Source organism: Apteryx rowi, unplaced genomic scaffold (genome assembly GCF_003343035.1).
Source record: "Apteryx rowi isolate R43461 unplaced genomic scaffold, aptRow1 scaffold_221, whole genome shotgun sequence".
Classification (NCBI taxonomy): Eukaryota; Metazoa; Chordata; class Aves; order Apterygiformes; family Apterygidae; genus Apteryx; species Apteryx rowi.
The window spans coordinates 1,300,847-1,320,456 of NW_020448542.1; the positions used below are offsets into that span (position 1 = coordinate 1,300,847).

General features: G+C 41.6%; 1 protein-coding gene across 47 annotated transcripts in view; it reads left to right on the forward strand.

The window, feature by feature from the left end:
* Positions 1 to 16,587, forward strand: part of LOC112965689 (CUGBP Elav-like family member 4) — a 694,998-nt gene extending 678,411 nt beyond the window's left edge. For all 47 annotated transcript variants that reach the window (XM_026064898.1, XM_026064921.1, XM_026064900.1 and 44 more), the window contains one exon: positions 16,460 to 16,587. In XM_026064898.1, coding sequence (XP_025920683.1) covers positions 16,460 to 16,587 — 128 coding nt within the window. The remainder of the gene's footprint in view (positions 1 to 16,459) is intronic.
* The last annotated feature ends 3,023 nt before the right edge of the window (positions 16,588 to 19,610 follow it).

Genomic DNA, 19,610 nt, shown 5'->3' on the forward strand with positions numbered 1-19,610 from the left:
TGAAACATAGCAATAAGTGTTCTAGCTTTGACTACATACTGTAATGGCTTCTTAGAACCACAGATTTATATGGACTAAAGGGACCATCTTGTTTAACTCTTGGTGCAACAATGGATATCAAGCTTCATCCCAGATTCCTCCAGGGAGTCCACTGTACAGCTGCTAGTGGGCCACCCCATCTGGTAAAAATGTCCTGTATTCTTTGAAGATACCAAAAGAAAGAAGACACCACTTGCTGAGGGACATAGCAGTTAATTACTCTCACTGTTAAATATTTTCCTTTTATTTCCTACTCAACATTTTCTGGCTTCTAGCTTGTGAAAAGAAACAAAGGAGCCAAAGGAGAGAGATTAAAGGTGAGAAAAGCAGTGAGGAATGATGGCTGGACACAGGAGGGGGTGAAGCTCAGGAGAAGGACTGGGGAATAGGTAGAGCTTGTATCATGTTATTAAAAACATATTGTGGCAGTTCAAGACTGCAGTGTGGTGGCAGAAAGGTGGGGAGGGAGATGCAGGGCAGCAAGCAGGTCACAACTGTCTACAGCGCTTCAACCTGGAAGTTGAATAAGAACAAGGTAAACATCAAGAGACTGGGGCATCAGCAAAACTATGCAGGGGCCTGGGACCAGGGGCATTGTAGGTCAGGTCTGAAGTGCATTGGCAGCACTCCATAAGACATGGGAGTGGAACAACAGACCCCGAGGTACACAGAAAAAATATTGCTCAGCACCTGCTCACAATGTGCCTCCAGTGCATCCTGCCAAAGCTGCCAGTTTCTCATTTAATGAAAAAGTCAGCTCTCCTTAAATTTGTCTAGGGAAATGAGCAAGTCCAGGAGTAGGGTGGTGTAACAGTCAGAAATTCCAGTCCTGTGTGTCTGTCCTGTCTGAGTGATCATGGGTCAACTGGTTTATGTGCCTCAATTTCCCCATCTTGTAGCAGGACACTGACTCCTTTTCACAGTGCTTTAAAATCCACAGATGAGAATTATTTATGAGCTCAGAATAATTTCTTTCCCTCTGATTCTTCCTTTGGAAAATAGCCTTTCTCAACAGATAAGTTACTAGAAACCAGTTGGGAGAGAGGTAAAGCTCTGCTTGCCACTGTTAACAGTACTATGATTAAATTCAGATTTTTTTTATTATTATTTTTACTTTTAACCCGATTTCAAATTTCCTAAGAAAAGTCTCTACCCCAAACTTTCTCCCTGTAGTCCATGGAATTAGGCCATGTCCTTTACGTTGAATGATCTAGTGGCAATAAATTCTGTCTCAAATCCCTGGGCAATTTCAAATGGTCATACCCATACAGCTATGGGCTACGGACCAAAGCTCAAGTGTAGTGAAAGAACCCACTAATTTGACTGCCTGAGTTGAGACAATTTGGAACCAATTTTCCAAGCACATTAGGTATGCATGACCCCCCCCCCCCCCGGATGTTTCAGTTCAGTTCAGCACTAGCTTCTTGAGGTCTGCTTTGTTCTCCAGGGCCTGGCACAGACAGCCAGACCGCCAAGAAAAGACTCATGAGGTGTCCAGCTTCGTTGGAAAGTAGGTCAGGAGGAGCAAGACACCATCAAAGGGGTGCTTAGGGCTCCCAGGTAAAAAGAGAAGGAGGCACAAGAGTTTATCTGCTAGACACGCTCCATTTTAATACAAAGCAGCTGGGCTCTGAGACTTCAGGGCCATGGAATAAAGAAGGGACACTTCTCCAGCTAATAGTCCTGCAAGTAAGAAAGAGAAGGAGCTTTTCATCAAACTCACCACACAGCACCTCCAGCCATTGCAGTTGGTTGGGGGAGGTTTTGGGGGGAGGAGGAGGAGCGGGAGAAGTATTAGGGCTGTGAGCCACTATTCATTTACAAACTATAATTAATTTGATGTTTAGATTAATTTCTGATGCACTCTCAAAGGTGCACTGAAAGCATTTTTCCTTTATTATAATGTTGATTGCTTATTGGGGAGATAAATCTAACTGTCAGTTATGCACTGACTTACCAAAACTTTCAGACCAAGCAAGCATGTATGCATAAGGAACAGCTGTTTGCAGCTCTCCAGTTAAAGAGACAGCTCTGCCTTTTCCCAATAACTCACATTAAAGAAAATCTATACATTGTACACAGGGACTTCTGCTTTCTTTTGTAGCTTAACAATGTATTAGACAAGAATATGTTAGCAGAATCTATCTTCTATTTATCTGTCCAGCTATATCTATCACTATTCTATCCATCTCTCCATCCAAGTGATATAGTCCGCATCTAGAATATGTTTAAAAGTTATGTGTATGTTTGTATATACCTACCCACATACACACATAGTCATTTGAAATATTTTCACTTATGGTGTAATTAGATGGAGGAATTCATTACTGCAGGGTCTTTGTGGCTACTCATTTAATGAACTTCAAAGAGGGAATGGCCATTTATGTGACTAATGGAAATGACCACTTATAAGTGTTAATGCCAGAAGAACAGGGAAAAAAAAGAGTTTTGAAAGAGATTAAAAACTTAGTGCTCTGGGCTTCAAACCAATCTTTCAGCACTGGGAATTAGGAAAAGAACGTGATGAGGCAGACTATCTCATATGTGCCTGCACAGCATGCTATTTATTGCAACTTCCCCTAAAAAGAACCTTTGATGTTAGAGAGTGGATGAACCCTGGGTCTAATTGTATACAGCTGGTCCTATCTATGCTCCAAGGATATTATAGTTCCAAATGTGAACACCCACACATGCAGAAATGCCAGAGGAGGGTTGTTTGTGCTACTTTAGTTCAACCTCCTTGCACCATGATACCAGCTTTCACAGCATGGGGCATGGGCATGACAACTGTGTGGCCTGGGATACAATGCCAGGATCCCTAAAATGGCACTTTGTCCTGTCTTCGCACATTCTGTTGATGGACCAGTTCAGATCTGGAGGCAGTCCAAACACATTAATGAGCCCTAAAAAAAAAAAAAAAAAACACAAACAGGCAGGTCCATTTCTGAACTCAAGTTGATTGATCTGCACAGAGTGGACTTACATCATCTCGCTCTTGTGAAATTGGAAACCCACCGCAGCACTTTGACTATCTGTTACATTTATTTTTGTTTTCCCAAGGAGACTTGTTTCATACAAGGTGAATCTGAGCTGTAGAATTAGTCCATCCAACCATCCATCCATCTCCACATATATCTATCTTCAACTTCTTTATATCCATCTATCCTTTCTCATTCACTGCACAGGACTGCTGTTCAGTATTTTGAAGTCTGTCAGCTAGCTAGTTACTGAGCAGCTGTTCAACAGATCCTCACAGCTCTGTGCTTGGCCCCAGGCCTTCCTTCCTGCACAGTATTCAAACCCTGCTATGAATATGAATTTATTATTATTTCCTCATCTGCTTTTCTAAGGTCCTTCCCAGCAGAGCATTTGAGAGGTTCACAGAGCTGAGTAACAGCATTTTCACAGTGCTCATGTTGTCCTCATTTTACCAAGGGGATGGTGAGGCATAGAAAGACATTCAAAACTGTTTACTGATCTTGGATGCCTAATATGAGATGCCACGAGCTTGGCTGCTCTGTTTGCTTGTTTTCTCAAAGTATTTAACATGATGTAGGACATTCGATGTTCCTGWCAACTTCAGATGCAGGTAGAGGCACACAGCCTTTTTGCCAGGGAAATCTCAGGTTTCACACTGAGCACAAGGGAAAAGAGGAACAGGCAGTAAGGCTTCATCTTTGCTGGTAAACTAATGAGGCGCTGGATATCAGCTCAAGCACTGTGCCATAACTGTCTTTTTTTTTCTTATGTTTGTATGCCAGTGACTGTACTTGAGCCCATGCCAGCTGGCTCCCCGCTGGACAATGCTTGGACATGGTCTCAGCAATGRCAAGGGACAGGGACTGTTCCCAGTCGGCAATATGGGCAAGGCCACCCTCTTTTGAGGGCTAAGAGAGGTTAGCCATACAGATGCAAGCCATGTTGTGCAATTTGCATTCAGAGCCTGGCCTATTTACAAGTATAGAAGTAGCCTAGGAGATTTTATTAAGGAAGTCTGTGAGCTATGATTTACTCAGCATAACTGGGACGTTATGGCAGAAATGGAGATCAAGTCCAGTTCTCCAAGGCGGCATTTGGTTGTATAACTACAAAACCATCCTTACACTGCCTTGTTTACTGACCATGTTCCAACATTYGTAATAATGACTCTAATATATTGCCATCTCCTTCACCCTGTTATGCATTCCCAAAACACATTAATGCTCTATCGTAATTAAAACAAGGATACCATGAAAAAGAAGAATACAGAAATGTATGATTAGAAGCAATGTCATAATGCATATACAAAATATAGAATTGAAGTTTCAGAGATAACATCAGTTCTTGCGTTTTCTAACTCCTGAGTGCTTCACTTTGCAACCTTCTCATTCTTTTAATGTATCAGTGTATCTGATATCCTCACTTTTCAAGTAAGCAAACCAAAATCAAAAATAATCCCCAGATGGGGATTTCACATACTATATATTGCCAAACTCAAAGGTTATCATCAGGATAACAACTTGCAGATCCCACATAAAAATAGGTATCTTTTTTAAGCATTCCCAGTTTCCTCCATCCCAAATCCCCAGTCAAACTCAACATCATCCTAAATCCAGGCCATGTTTCCCCAGTCCTCATCTGTTATATATTCATGTGTATGTACATAAATGTATATACATACACATATATATATTTCTCCAGTAGCTAATATGTCTGCAGGTTATCAAAAACAGTGAAAAAACATTGAACTAGGAATGCCTAAGATTAGTTTAAAGATTGTTGTATAGGAATTACAGCCTAATGTTAAGTAGAAGAAAGTTTTGAGGAAATGATACAGTGCTCATTATTAGTTTGCAGTTGATTTCTGTGAATGGGTTATTAAAAGCTAGATGGAACAAGGATCAGATAAAGCCTATGATCAAAAAGCTCTTATGTTAAACCCCATGAAGATGTGTTCGTATTATATTCTCCCCACTTTTAGTCTCTAAGGGATGGGTGTATAATCATGGGGAATCATGAGTGTTTGGTGGAAAATAAGGCTTTACAGTTATGACCAATGGCTTTAGTTTGGGATTATCCACCATAACTTGTGAAAGTCATTGGGATTATCCATCATAAATTGTGACAGTCACTGTTTCTGTCAACTCATAGACTCACAGAACCATTCAGGTTGGAAGGGACCTCAGGAGGTCTCTAGTCTAWCCTCCTGGACCTCCTGCCCAAAGCAGGGCCAGTTATTGGGTCAGACCCCAGGGTTGCTCAGGGCTTTATCCAGTCAGGTCTTTATTCAGCAGAGGAAGATAAACATTTCCCTAAYTGACTGGCTGTGGTCCTGTTAATGCAGCTCAGGATGCTGTTGTGGGACTATGCCACTTTTCACCAGGTGAGCATCTGGCCCCTTGATATTCAGCCAGGCATATTTATCATTATGAAAGAGAGGTCCCTTTTACATTTGGTCTACCATGTAAAAGTAGCTGCTGTCATTGGCTACTTCACAGGCAACAGGTTTAATCCATTTTTGGCCTCATAACCCATAAATCTCATTGTGTTCTGACCATTGAAAGGTGAAATTATATGATTGCCCTAAAGACAGGTCCCTAATCTCCCTTTAAAATCCTTCACCAGAGTTCCAGAGGTCTTCAGGATTTTTTCTTGCCCATTGTACACCTCCTGAGGTGGCTGAACAGGCTTCATGAGAGTCATTCTGTTACTGGGCTTTTAAAAGCACTCATGAGAGAAGAAGTTGCATTTTTCGGGGTGGCTTATATTTTTACCCCACCCCTTCCAGTCAAGATTCCTGCCCAAATTTTCAATAACCACCATGTCTTTCTGAGGTCTTAAGTTCTTTTAATCAAAGCTATTTCCATAAATATGTTTTCCAGTGATATTTCTACTCCCCTAATTTCAGTAGTTAAAATGCAAGTGTATTTTCCTATCTCCCAGCTGACTCTGGATCAGGAGTTCAAGGGGTCATCAGACAGAGGTCCCTGAAGCCAGAATTAGATCAGGCTTAGGCAATCTGTGGCATGATCCAGATCCTACCAACTAAATATGATTCTTCTCGGGGACTGCAGAAGGCTCTTCACACGGCTTCACAGATATCTCCAGGATTCAGGTTCCTCTTTTGAAGGAAGTTAATGGTGAATGCTTTGCTTGCAAAGCCAGATGAATTTATCTGCAGCTACATTATAATATGAAAGTGTTTAATTCTCAGTGATGATGATGACAAAAGAAGCCWGCTGATCATCTCCTTGTCCATTATGGGTAATTGAAAGACTAGTGGTTTTACATTGACACTGAAAAGACCACAGATATAACAGCTGGTTGGCTCTGGATCAGCAACCTTATCTGAGGGCTCTTCCACTTTAAAATGTACTTCTGTAAATCCTTCCATTCTCCTGTTGGTACCCAGCATAGTTTAGTGCCAGTTCACAACCTCCTGATGTAGGTATTAAGGGATTTTCTCTTTTCCTTTTCTTCCCAAAAGATGCACTGCATATGAGGAGTTTTTTTCCTTGTTGATTTTAATTTTTTGTTTTATTAGCTGTTTTTCACACAGTGGCCCACATATAAAGTAATGTTGTATTGGTTTGAAAAGCATGGCCAAAAGCTATTCATCACTATTTCTGTCTTCTGAACCAGAACTTCTGGACAGTACCACAAGAGAAGCTCTGAGTCTTTCTACATGTCTATTAGGTTGCCCCACTCCACCCAAAATGAGGTATGCAGGACATAAAGGGAAAAAGATGGTAGTTTCCATCTAGGTAATGATTAGCAGGAGCAAGCTGGGGATTCTGTACTGTACTATATCAAGAACTGATCTATTTCAGAGACTTCCTAGGACAAGGGAACTGATAAAAAATCATCATTAGCCACTAGTAGAATTCACAGTGCACTTTCCTGATTTGTTGTCACTTTTTTTTGTCTTGTTTAACTCAGAAAGGAATTCACCTCTCCTCCATGAAATACTATCAAAAGGAAGGTGATCTTTTATGGTGCACATCTCTTATAGACCAGAATCTTTTTGGTAGATTCTGTATTCTTAAGTAGCTTCTTTATCAAGAGCCCACAAACTAAGTAGGATCCAGGAGAGAACCTGAGAGCAGTGCAAATGAAGATTAAGATAAGAAATGGAGTGGAACTTGGCTGGTGAGAGCTTCAGTAGCTATTTTCATGCTTTTTGTACTGTGCAGCTTCAACAAAACTGATGTAGCAATACCTTTCATCTTTATTCTGCAACACTCTCAAAGCATCTTTAATTGCTTAGGTCCCACTCATACTTGAGTTAAACTAAGCTTGACCTTTGCTTCTGGTTGTACACCTGAAGAAGAACTTGCCTGCTCAAAATTTCATCTATTTTTTTTTTCAACTATATATATTTCCCCCATAAACCTTATATTAATGTGTCAGGACCTCAAACATTCACAATGCAGACCAATTCTCAGAAAGCAATTCAAGAAGAAGAGTTCCTTCTGTTTCTGAAGGCAGTTAGGAAATTGCTTCCATTCTAATTATCACCCAAAAAAGGACCAAATACCATTCACTTAGCTATAGATGACTCCTGCTGACTAGCTTGTCCCTACGAGGGAAATAATCATCAGATGGATTTGAACATGGTGCTTCTCTTAGATGAACCACAATGCTTATTGTTCACAGCAGACCTGTATATATACTGGTCCAACATTTGATTCATGGGATTCCCAAAGACTGGTTGAAGCCTAGATCCTTCACTTGTTCTACCCATTCATTSGATGACTTCAGCTCCTACCTCACCTAATGGGTAGACTCACCATCTGCAGCACAAGGAAAATAGTTGCTCACTTGTTAGATTAGCTCTGTTCATAGGAAAAAGAAAGTTGTTAACATTAGCTCCACTCGTAGGATGAGAAATCTGTTGTAGTTTTCCATATCAGATTTTTGTTTCTTCTTTTTCTCATTTTAGAGAAAGGTGGTCCTGATCAGGAGCCCTGGTTACAGATGTTATGGCTGGGCCCATTTCTATGAATGTATGAGTCAAAATCCCATATCTGACCACGCAGTAATTTAAACTGTTCAAATTCTGCTCTAATCTTGAATCTTAACCAGGTACTTTCAGTGTGAGTCATAACAGTAATTTCAATATGAAAGAACAGATATTGTGAAAAAGAAGAATCATAGGAAGATAAATCCTTATTGGTTTGAACCATCATAATCAGTGTCAGCATCTACAGCCCTCAAACTTCTTCACAGAAGGCCTGCTCCTTTGAGGCAGTATCTGGAGAGCATCCAACTGGCAGTGCACAATAACGTGGACCACTTCTCTGCCCATTCATGCTCACACTGCATCAATGTATGGAAGTAGTTGCATGCACGGGAAGACAGGAAGGTGACATCACGAAGATGCTCTTGTATTTCTAGCTACCTTCTGCACTGGATGTTCTGACCTTTAGAGAAAGTTAATCATGCCATCTACTTTCACTCTTCATTTAATCTCCCCTTCCCATCTGTTCAGTTTCTCTCAGCTGGAAGCAAGATGAAGAACGAGTACCAGTCAGCTGTCTCAGTGGTCCGCAGCCCACRCTTTGGGGCCATTTATTATAAGGCATTAACATCAATTGTCACCTCTATCATGACTGTTACTGCAGTCCATGCCAGATTAGTAGGCAAGAACTGACTTTCTAAATACCTGTGTGAAATGAACACTAGACAGACAGATAGACAGATTGGCAGTATCAGAAGGGACCATTCTCATCCTTTGGTCTGAAATGCTAAATAACATATGCCAGACACCTCAGCTCATGTGTCAGGTTCAAACCTTCTGATTGAGTCATAGTGTCCATTTTAGGAAATCTCTTAATCAAGATTTCATGAGATAAGTGTTCCACCCCTATTGCTAAACAAGATGTTCCAAAATAGTTAATTACCTTCACTATTTAAAAAAATGCAGACTCAGTGTCTTATTTCCATTTTGAATTTGTTAAACGTCTGCTTCCATCCAGTAGAAATCATCAAGCTCTTTTTTTTTTCTATATTAAAAAAAAGTCACAGTCTGTTACTGAGCCCTTTAAATAGTTCAACACAGTGCTGAGAGCTCATTGATTTGGCTGTTATCATGACCCCTGTGTTCTTTTTAGAGGCATTGCTTTCTAGTGAAGAATTCCCTTTTTTATGAGGAATAAAAAAGGCCCACCTGTTTTTTTCCTTTGGATACAGAACCCTGAATTTGGTTGAGTTAAAATGAATATTGTTTAACTGAATCCAACCTACCCATTGACCTAGGTCAATCTGACTTCTTTCATTTTTTATCACTCCACCATTTCTTGTATGATTGGCAAATGCTACCAGTAATTAATTACTTTAGATATCTTAAAGGTAATGTTAGAGATATTGAATAGCACAGAGCTTTCAGCATTTTCCTGGAGAAGCCTACTAGAAACTCTTCCATATTATAAGTGACAATTTACAATTGTTTTTGGTGATATATGAGTTACTCAGTTTTCAAGGAGTTTAATATGGGTTGCTTTCATTTTGTTTAAAGAGGAACTCTGTCAAATACTCTAGAGAAGTTTAAGTGTACTCTTTGAAGTGTACTTGATTATCCAGACTTACAGTTTCATGAAAGTAGGTTGATTTGACAGAAACTATTTTCCATTAAATCATGCTGATTGGTATTAATTCTACATTTTTAAATTCTTTACCATATCATCTCATATCAATATTTTCATAATTTTTACTTATATTTATAAAAGATTAACTAAGTTTACCAGGTCATCTGGTTTCCATCCTTAAAAATTAATAATAGATTTCTTTCAGGAAAACTTGAAGCTTTGCTAATATTCCATAAATTTCTAAAATTAGCATTAATGGTTAAGCAAATTTCTTAGCCTGTTCTTTGAATATTCTTGGGTTCCAATTATCTCATCCCACAGAACTGAAATATTTAATAGCAGTTGTTTAGCATAGTCGTCAGTTACTGACTGTTCATACATTACAAAATGGGTGGATGGATGGATGGATGGGATGGATAACTGGATACACGAATCTCACTAGGACATGATTAAACATCAGTGGAAGGTTAAATATTCCAAAAAGTCATCCAACCCTATTAGACACTGGAAAATAGCTGAAATGCTATGCCCTTGATCTGCAGACATACTCCTTTATTGAGTATTCCAGTACCCATAAATCACCTTACAATACAATACCTTCCAATGCACACATACATTATAGAGCTACTTACATACAGATTGTATCCTGAAATTCTTTACAGCACTAAAAAAATTGCAAGACAGCAGCTAGTACATCGTGTAAAGAACATAGCAAGGTAAAGACCTTGCAAGGCAATTAAAAGAAAACCTCCATTCTCTGATAAGACTAATAAACTTGGGAAGAAACTGAGCAGGCCTAGAAATGAAATGAACTGAGGTAGCGGGGAAGTGCTGAGAAGGTGGCAGGTCAGCTCCCAAAGGGGGGGGAGAAGGGCAGGAGCTCCTCCCCAGCGCTCTTCCTGCAGGGGAGACAGCTCCTGTGATGTGAGCGCCTCCTCGTTGCCGTCCCAGCAGAAAATGCCTCCCTGCAATTCCTAGGTCACACCCTTCGTTGGTTTAGTAACAAAGACAAGGAAGCCATGCTCCAAGGGGACAGTTACATTAATAACTAATTGCTTAATTACTAACACAAATGCTTGGAAAGGAAAGGAGTGGGACTTGTGGTCTAACTAATTGCCAGAGCTTTCTGCAGCTCTCTCCTGTCTTTTTAGTCTGGCCAAGGCCCCATCTTATCACCTTGGTAGTTATGCTGTGGACCTGAAGGAGGCAAGGGGCATGGACTTCTCCTGTGCTAGGTACCCAGTTCACGTGTGCGGAAAGACCATTCCTTCTCTTTCACTGCACAGGAGTTTGCCTTCCGTAGGTTGAGAGGCCAGATGCTGTAGGGCACAGTATTTACCTTTTCTGATCTGCCCCTTTCACTATAGTGAGACGAACATGGATTGAATGACAGGAGGGAAAAGTTCTGAAGAATGAGGTCCTCTGCTTAGCTAGGGACATTCAATACCAGACCAATAAGTGCTGTCTTTCATGGCAGTCAGACAAATGGACTGACAGCCAGAAACAGAAAAAATCTGCCTCTGGCCTAAGGAAGCCAGAAGCCAGTAAGCACTATGGAAGCCAGTAAGCACCAATCTCTATTCATTTCTGTTGCAATCTCTTGCAAAGTGGGTTGCTGTGATAGTAGTTTTGTGTAGCAAGCATCAGGCCAGCATCAGGTCCTTAAAACATCTTAGTTTTAAGACAAATTTAACTATTTCTCTCTTTGAGGATCCTACTTTCCTTTCTATTGCCTGAGATCAGCCTAGTTACATAAGTGGACATGCAGTGGGACCATCTGCCCCCAGATACAGGGGTCTTTGGATCAAAGGTTTGCATTTGGACCTATCATTGGCCATACTCTTGAATGCTGATTTGGAGGATCTTCAGTGTAATTACCAAGGTCTGGGCTCCATCCAGAGAAGACTTCTGTTAAAGAGAGGCAACATGTTATTCCAACCTGGTAGGAGATCATCAAAATGTTGTTTTGCATGTCAGCTGCTAATTCTTCTTGCAGCATGCAAAGAGAAATAGAAAACTCACAAAGACCAATTTGGGATCCATGGGAACTTAATGATGTGGTCATTCAGAATTGCACTTAGTGCACAAATGAATTCATGGCCATGCAGAGCCACTACTCACTGTGAATGAAAAGTTTACAGTTACAAAGTAGTCTTCAAACACGCTCAGAGATCCTTATTAATCCCCTTTTATATCGTCTCAGCTGATTAAAACAGAAGAACAGCCCTTGAATTGAGCCCTTGGTTACATAAAACCATTGGTAGTCATGCCACTGTCATGAGAAGGCATGAAGCTCCCTCAGCATGTCCCACTACCAAGACTTTCTGTGGAAGAAATGGGGAGTCAAGCCAAAGCTCCCTCCAAGATGCTGTCCCAGTTTCTGCCTACTGACCATTCACTATCATGCAGGGAAGAGCAGGTCAGGAAAGGCCATGGACTCTAATGTCAACCCTTTCTGGAAGATACTCTGCAGAACCAGGAAGATTAGATGCCCTGAGCTGCAATCCTAGCAGATTTCTTGATTCTTTGCTGCTTTGATAAATCATTTATTAGAACAGCCTTTTTACATAATCCCTGGGGGAAAAAAAAAAACATAAAATAGATTTATCACAAAACCCTGTCCTCCTACCAACTATCTTCAGACCAGAACATATATTTCTCTGATTATTAATTAACTGATGCACAGAAACAGCTTCAAGCCTTTTAACCTCTCCCTTTCTCTTTTGTCCTTCAAGAGTGCAGATGACAATGCAGGGGTGGTGTTCAAAACACAGATATAGCTTCTTGAGCAGCTGAAGTAGTAGCATCATGCTTTGAGCCCTATAGCCATGAATCCAAACATTAAAGCCATTCAGAAAACAGGTATTTAAGCTATTCTTCCAGGACACACATGCCATTCTTAGTCATACGTGTTTAAATCTGGTGTAGCACCACTAATGTTGTAGATGTTGACCCAGAGAAAGCAAGCTGGTTAACTGCCAATAGTGAATGTAACAAAAAATCTGCCTGTGGTGGCCGTCATATAATCCACCAGTAGATATCTGACCTGAAAAGAGAAAAGAATATGATATTGTCAGCACTAGTTGTCTGTCTATCTGTCTATCTGTCTATCACTGTGACATCTCAACTCTCAGGATAAGCCATAGCTTTTCTTCTTTTTGGAGCCCATCCAAATACCTTCAACAATATGAAATACAACTGCACATAAATAACAGGAAGGGGGAGAGCTGAATGCACCAACAACTTCTGAGCGTATCGAGCCCTCTGAAACTAGAACAGTCAAATGAAGCTAGAGACATCAGCTGCTCTTTCCCTAGGATGTGCTCCCAAGAAAAATGCACAATTATTGGCCTCCTCCTCCACTATCCCCAGCAACCCTAGGCCCCTCTGCCTTCGTCTGCTAGCTAGTAAAAGGTTTTATATTGCGGCAGTGGAGATCAGGACAACTAAGGAGAAAAATAAATAAATAAATAATCCATACCCGGTCCAAATCTGCAGGCAACTGATATACCAATAGCATCAGGGTGCAACTCCCAGCTTCATTATCCTGTGGTCTAAATGAAATATAGTGAGCAAATGCACTTTTGATCTCTTTTATTAGTCCCATTTGTTAAAATGCTGTATTATTTACAGCTTTGCACAGAGTGAAGAAATGGAATTAGAATTCCATCTTAAGAGCAAAGTGATGATAAAAACTAGTGTAGCTTTGTGAGCTTGTCTAAAGGAACGGTTCTTGTATTGGTATGACTATATAAGCAACCCATGCACCAGGGCTTATCATCTGATTAAAGGTCTGGTCCCTGCAAAAGTGGACAAATAGTAGACTTCCCATCAACACTACCAGTATTTTTGGTGAGGTTTGCATGTACTAGGAGTTTGAGTCAGCAACACCACTTTGGGGAGTGAGTCACCCAGACAGCAGCCACTTAATGCAATCTTACCTGGAGATGTCAGTCCCAACTGTGGAACCAGATAAATCCTGCCTTATAGGTACCTCAGTTTAAGCAAGGTATGTAGCTTCATTGCAGTAAGCGCTGGTCCCTGTTATTACAATGTGATTCATTTGGGCACAGCTAGGCACATCCCAACGGAAGAGAGAAATTGAGTCCTACACTCTGCTGACTCTGGGCTAGACCTCCATTGATTAGTTTAGGATCCCAGTATGATTTGCTCACAAGTGGATGTACATATAGATACACCCTCGACATGCATGCTTAGTCAGTAGAAGATACACTGCCACAGGATCAGTTAAAGGAGTAGAAATCGAAGTTCAGAGGCAAACTAGGTTCTCTAAAGGCATAATGTAAGTAATTATCCAGCTTCAGCCAACCCAGCTTTGATATTTGGTAGCTGTGTCTGTAACAGTAAAATACACATACCTGGCACTTTTCCCTTGCACTGAGGCCAGCTGGCAAAGAATGACCCACACCCAAACTATTAAATTCCCTTATTTTTCAGAATATTGTGGCCATGTCCAAGCTAACTACTGAAAATGGCCCCTGTCCTGTGCTAATACTCAGACTGTGCCCAGGAACTGTTTGGAGCTAGGCACAAACCATAACTATGTCAAGGACCTTTCTAAAAATTTGATGGTATAGATGATTGGGCTCCAGTGCCGGTGAACTTTCCCTAGCACTGTTTTAATTTATTGATATAGATGTAGCTGATATGTCTTGGACAGGAGTATTAACAGTCCAGCGGTGATTTTAAAAAGAACTGTCTTTCACTATGATCTATATTCAAACATGTGAGGTAGCTAGACAGCAAATTTCAGGTTCAAACTCAAGTCAAGCACTTCCAATGCTGCTTCCAGCAGCATTTAAAGACTGAACCTACTCAGGCAAAATCAGTAGGTGCTTTGTTTGTTCCATTGCTGAGATCAGGCATAGGACCTTGTTGACTGATAGATTATTCAACTAGCCAGACGTAAATTGGGAACATTACCAGATGCTTACTGGCTAATAAGAGATTGCAAAAGCAGGTCCATTGCTATTTAATAACACCCCAGATCATTACTCACCATTACTCTCCAGTTTTCTGTCCAGTGATTGATGACTCCTGTGAGGCTTGAGCAACTCGTTTGCTCACATCTTCAGAGCTGCAATGCTGGTACATCTTCATCCGGGTGGCTGGCAGGATAACTCCATAGAGAGTCAATTACTTGAAACTTCGGCTTCAAGAGGAGAGGAAGAAGAGGGTTGCCTGCTTATTCTATAGGTCTCTCTCTTGAAACTGCACCTGCCACACTCAGTAAACCTGTTGTTTCACCTTGGTTAAGATTATCGGTTTTTTGACCTTTCATAAACCCATGTAATTAGCCAAAGGCAGGGAGTACAGCTTTAAGACAAGAGTGAGAAGGTGTGTTTGTATATATGTGTATATGTGTGTCTTTTTCAAATGCAATCTGTCATGTATCATTGTGAGACTTGCTTTTCAGGATGAACTAAACCAGAGAGGAGGTGCTGCTGAATGCAGTCACAGTACAGCAGCCCAGGGCCGTAAACCATGTCCTGTGCTGTTGTCAGGAACAGGTGTACCACTGGCAGCAAATATTCAGCATTAGCTTTTTTAAGGGGCTGCCTCAAACTGCCTCTTCATTTCAGCCTCTTTATCAAGAGACATCAGGTTCCAGGGGATGATTTGTGCTGCCAGAGCTTTGCAGGGTTAGGAAAACAGATGGCTTTGTCTGGAGTGCAGGCTGGTCCAGGCTAGTCTTACCTGGTGTTTGTGCTCAGAGATGTTGTTGGCACATGAGGACATTTCTGGCAAAGATAGCAGAGGCACTTCTTATACAAGGTGTTGGCCCCCTGCCTCATGCATATCTCAATCCCACAGTCGCTCCAGCTAAAGGCATATACAGTCTGGGCAAGGGAGTTCCTGGAGCTAACACAGAAAAACCAACCAAACAAAAACTCCTCAAAGCTGAATGAGTTAGATGAATTGACTCCTGATTGAGTCTGACCTATCTTGGCTCTTCTGATCCCCAAATGGCAACTCTTCCACTAAGAAAAAAAAAAAGGCATCTTAGGTAGCCTGTAGGTACAATATTCAGTCACTAAGGGTGCTTTTATTGCTGGATGCTCTCCATGGTTGATTGGTTGATGTGATTGCAAGGTGTGAAACTACTTATGGAAACCATGTTAGGAAAGCACTAGAGTTAATCTTTCTCAACTGCGGAGTCAACATAAAGAAAAAGAATCTGCAGTAATTGCCAGTTAATAAAACTCCTTGTATGGCTTAAGTGGCCAAAAATCAAACTATCCATGCCAATGAATACCATAACGGAGAGCTTATTAAATTCATGTCTTTCTTACTTATATTGCCATAATGAGGAAGTAGCAGTAGGCATATCAGGTTCCCTTCTTTGTGAATATTAGAAGGCAAAGGAAAGGTTATGCTGGTAAGTGAAGAAGGGCATAGAAAGAGAGTTACCCCAGTCATGACAGAGGGGAAGAGAACAAGACAGAGAACAAGTGCCTTGAAACCATGCATCACATCTGCTGACACCCAGAGCAAAGGTTACCCCAGTCTTGTGTGTGCTGGTACTGTGGCACCAGCATTCGGATCCCCAAGCTTCACAGTGTTGTGTCTGAAATGGCACGCAGTGCCCGGGACCCCATGGCACAGCGTCCTGGGACCCCGATCTGTAACAACCCCTCCTACCCTCCGTCCCCCATTGGCAACCATCCTATCCTCACTTTCCTCCCCCCCCCACCCACCCACCTACCTGCTCACTCCCTCCCTACCACCACCCTCACCCCTTTCCCCATGTTCATTCTCAGTGGTCGTTGCAYGTACGTGCCTTGGCTCCCTTCAGCTCGTTAAGCCCTCTGCCTTGCCTCATGTTTTGACAGGTTTTGTGAGTTTTGACAATCCTGCCAGTGCCCAAGCTGCCATCCAGGCTATGAACGGCTTCCAGATTGGCATGAAGAGGCTGAAGGTGCAGCTCAAGAGGCCAAAGGATGCTAATCGTCCCTACTGAAGAGTTGTGGGAACCGCTGGATACAAAGCACTAGCACAGGTAACTGCATGGGGCAGGGGATGTCAGCTGTGGTCTTAGCCTCTCTTTGTGTTGTAGACTCTTGAAAAGATTCAGCTCTGTGATCCTCTAGCTTCTGCCTTTTTCACTTAGGCCTCTGGCTAGAGCCACACCGCACAGACACACACCCACACATAAACCAGGAACTGTTTGTGTGTGCACCTCATTAGAAAGAGAGGCGGAAGGATGCCTAACGAGGGATTGAGCCAAGCTCCCCACCCCAGTGGCATCTTGCATCTCTAAAATTAATCTTCCTGGTCACTAGAGGGGAGCCGACAGCTGTCCTGATTCCCCTTGCTCAGCCAAAGAGAGCTTTTTTGGTGGCTGAAGAAAACCTGCAATTAAGAGATGGGACTGGGCTGCAGTTTAATCCCAGGTGATTGGGCTGGGACAGTGTCTGTCTCAATAGCTCTGTGTTGCAAACGTTTCAAAGCATTCTTCATTCTTCATGAAGTATAGTCTGTATCCAGTTTCATCCCAGCATAATAGCTATGTGTGAATACATCTCCCTGACAATTAAATGACCCCTAATTTCTTTCTTCCTAAGCCCAAGAAATTAATAAAAGGATCCATGCTCACATCTTGCCTAAAACCCAACCAAAGCTAAGCAAGCTTTGCTTGAGTGAGGACCTAGAAAAATTTGAATGAGAGTCTCATTGTTAGACTCACTTTGTGGTGGTGTTGGAAAGGAGATAGCTTGGTGTTCCAAGGAAACTTCTAATGCATGTAACAGTACCAAAAATATCAGAAAAACAAGCTCGTGTCACTGGATTCTCAGCCTGTTCCCAATGACAAAAATGGAGAATAGACACTGAAGAATGTATTCAAAAGTGCTTATATATCTTCAGAGTCTAAGCCCCATTTTTAAAGGCCCTGTATTCCCAGGTGCTTAAAATAATCAAAGCACCTAACTCCCACTGTTTTTGTCAATTTTTAGGGGATCAGGACTCTTAGTGCCATGGACTTTCTATGTCTGCACTGTACAATGCAGCAGAAACCAGAGATCTCTAAGGTGAAGTCGGATGGCAGTGGTCTGTGCTGTGTAAACACACCAGCTTGCCTGGAGCTAACTGGAAGATTCCCTGCGCTGCAGTACACTGTGTCATGAATGTGGCAGTGACTTTTGATGATGGGACTTAGGATTTTAACTCAAATAGTCACCTTTGAACAATACAACCTTCCCACATGCCATGACAAAATGACACAAACCGTCAGTCGGTTCTCTTTCCAAACAGAACAGTGATAGCATTACAGATAGTGCCCCACCTTTAGCCGCTGAGAGTAAAAAGCATGTTGACAGGTGGTGGAGCCATCCTGAATGATACCAAAGGTAGAATGCTGCTATTCTTGATGATGTTTCCAGGCATATTTTACACTGCATGGTTTCACAGATGATAGGTGAGCTTCCACCTCCCATGGTATCAAGCATCACTGTCGAAGAAGGGTATGAGGATTGGCAAATTACATTTGTATCAGCAGTGGCAAAGCTGAATCTGCCCTGTTAAATGGATTTTGCCATTCTCTGTAATTCAACTCCCTCCCTTTCTGCTGGGCCCAAAATGTTCTGTCTGTTTTCCACCACTGGCTGGCTTTCCCCTTAGATAATTCCTGGAGAAACATAAATATAAAAATGCATGTGTTTGTTAAAGAGACAGGGAATTCTCTCTGCTATCAAAGCCATTCCACACCAGAGATTCACCAATAAGCCCAGCACTGAAGGGGACCCTAAGCTGCAATAAGCAGTTTGCATTCCCAAATTTTCCTTCCATGGGGAATTTCTGGATCTGTGATTTGGGACACAGAGGTGGTTAGGTGGCCTTTCTAGGCCATTATGGCTATAATGTCTAAGACTCAATGATTTTGATCCAGGCCTTGCTGGCCCATTTAAGATTGGTCAGGACATCCCCATCTTCAACCTTTTCAAAGAACTGCAAAGTGTTCTAATTTTTCACTGATATACATAACATCCTTGAAAATACTTTGTTACAGCCTTCAGAGCAGTATCCATTCCACTGAGAATTAAGGATTGGTATCAAAATGGTTGTGAAAGAGATAGATACTGCACTGAAGATGACATGGAGCAGATCAAGAAACCTTTCAGTAAACATATTAGGTGCATGTGCTAATTTCACAGGGGTTTTTAGGATTCTCTGTGGCAATAAAGACTCAAGATACAGCCTCCATAGTTTAGTATCTCCCTTGTACATGACTATGCAAAGATAACTATCAGCATGTTCTCCCTCTTCAAATACCTCTTTTCTTTTCCTTGCTTATGACAAGGCCTCTTGGAAGCTTGAAACCAAGATGTGTTTCCATATCCAAATGCTTTTTGCTTCATCACACTGGCTTGTTACTGCAGGTTTTGCTCAGAAGTGCTGGGGCAGAGTGGGAGATGCATGCATGCTATTTTGTTAATGCAGGGACTGCCTTTGTTGGAGAGATTTTCAATAACACCTGCAGAGTGATTGAGGAACACAGTTCCATCCGGTTTTGGAAATCTCTCCCTGGTTCGTTGGTGTCAAGCAATGGGCTTATACTGTGGTGTAGTTGTGATCACAGAATCTATGTTTGATTCTTACTGTAAGTGTAAGAAAGTGCTGGGCTGTAGGTTCTTGTGCGCTGTTAGAGATTTCCTAGGATCAGCCCACAGTGTTGCCTGTCGTGGTTCTTTATGAAGCACTCTACCTCTACCTGTCATCACCAGGCTGACCTTGAGGTCTGAGCCTTTTTCTTATAAAAAGTTCACTCAGTAGTAGGGCTAGGGCTTCCTCCACACTCAAAATAAATTATACAGAAAGAAATCAGCTGTAAAATAGCACTAAAATTGCAAATCTCTCTCTCTCTGAGCACTTCTTTCCTCTGCTTGTGCAAAGCAGAACAGTCTTGAATAGTTGCCTCTAACTGAGAAGTCCTTTAGTTTTCTTAACTTTCACTTTGATTCTAATTCTCAGCTGTCTGGCAAAATC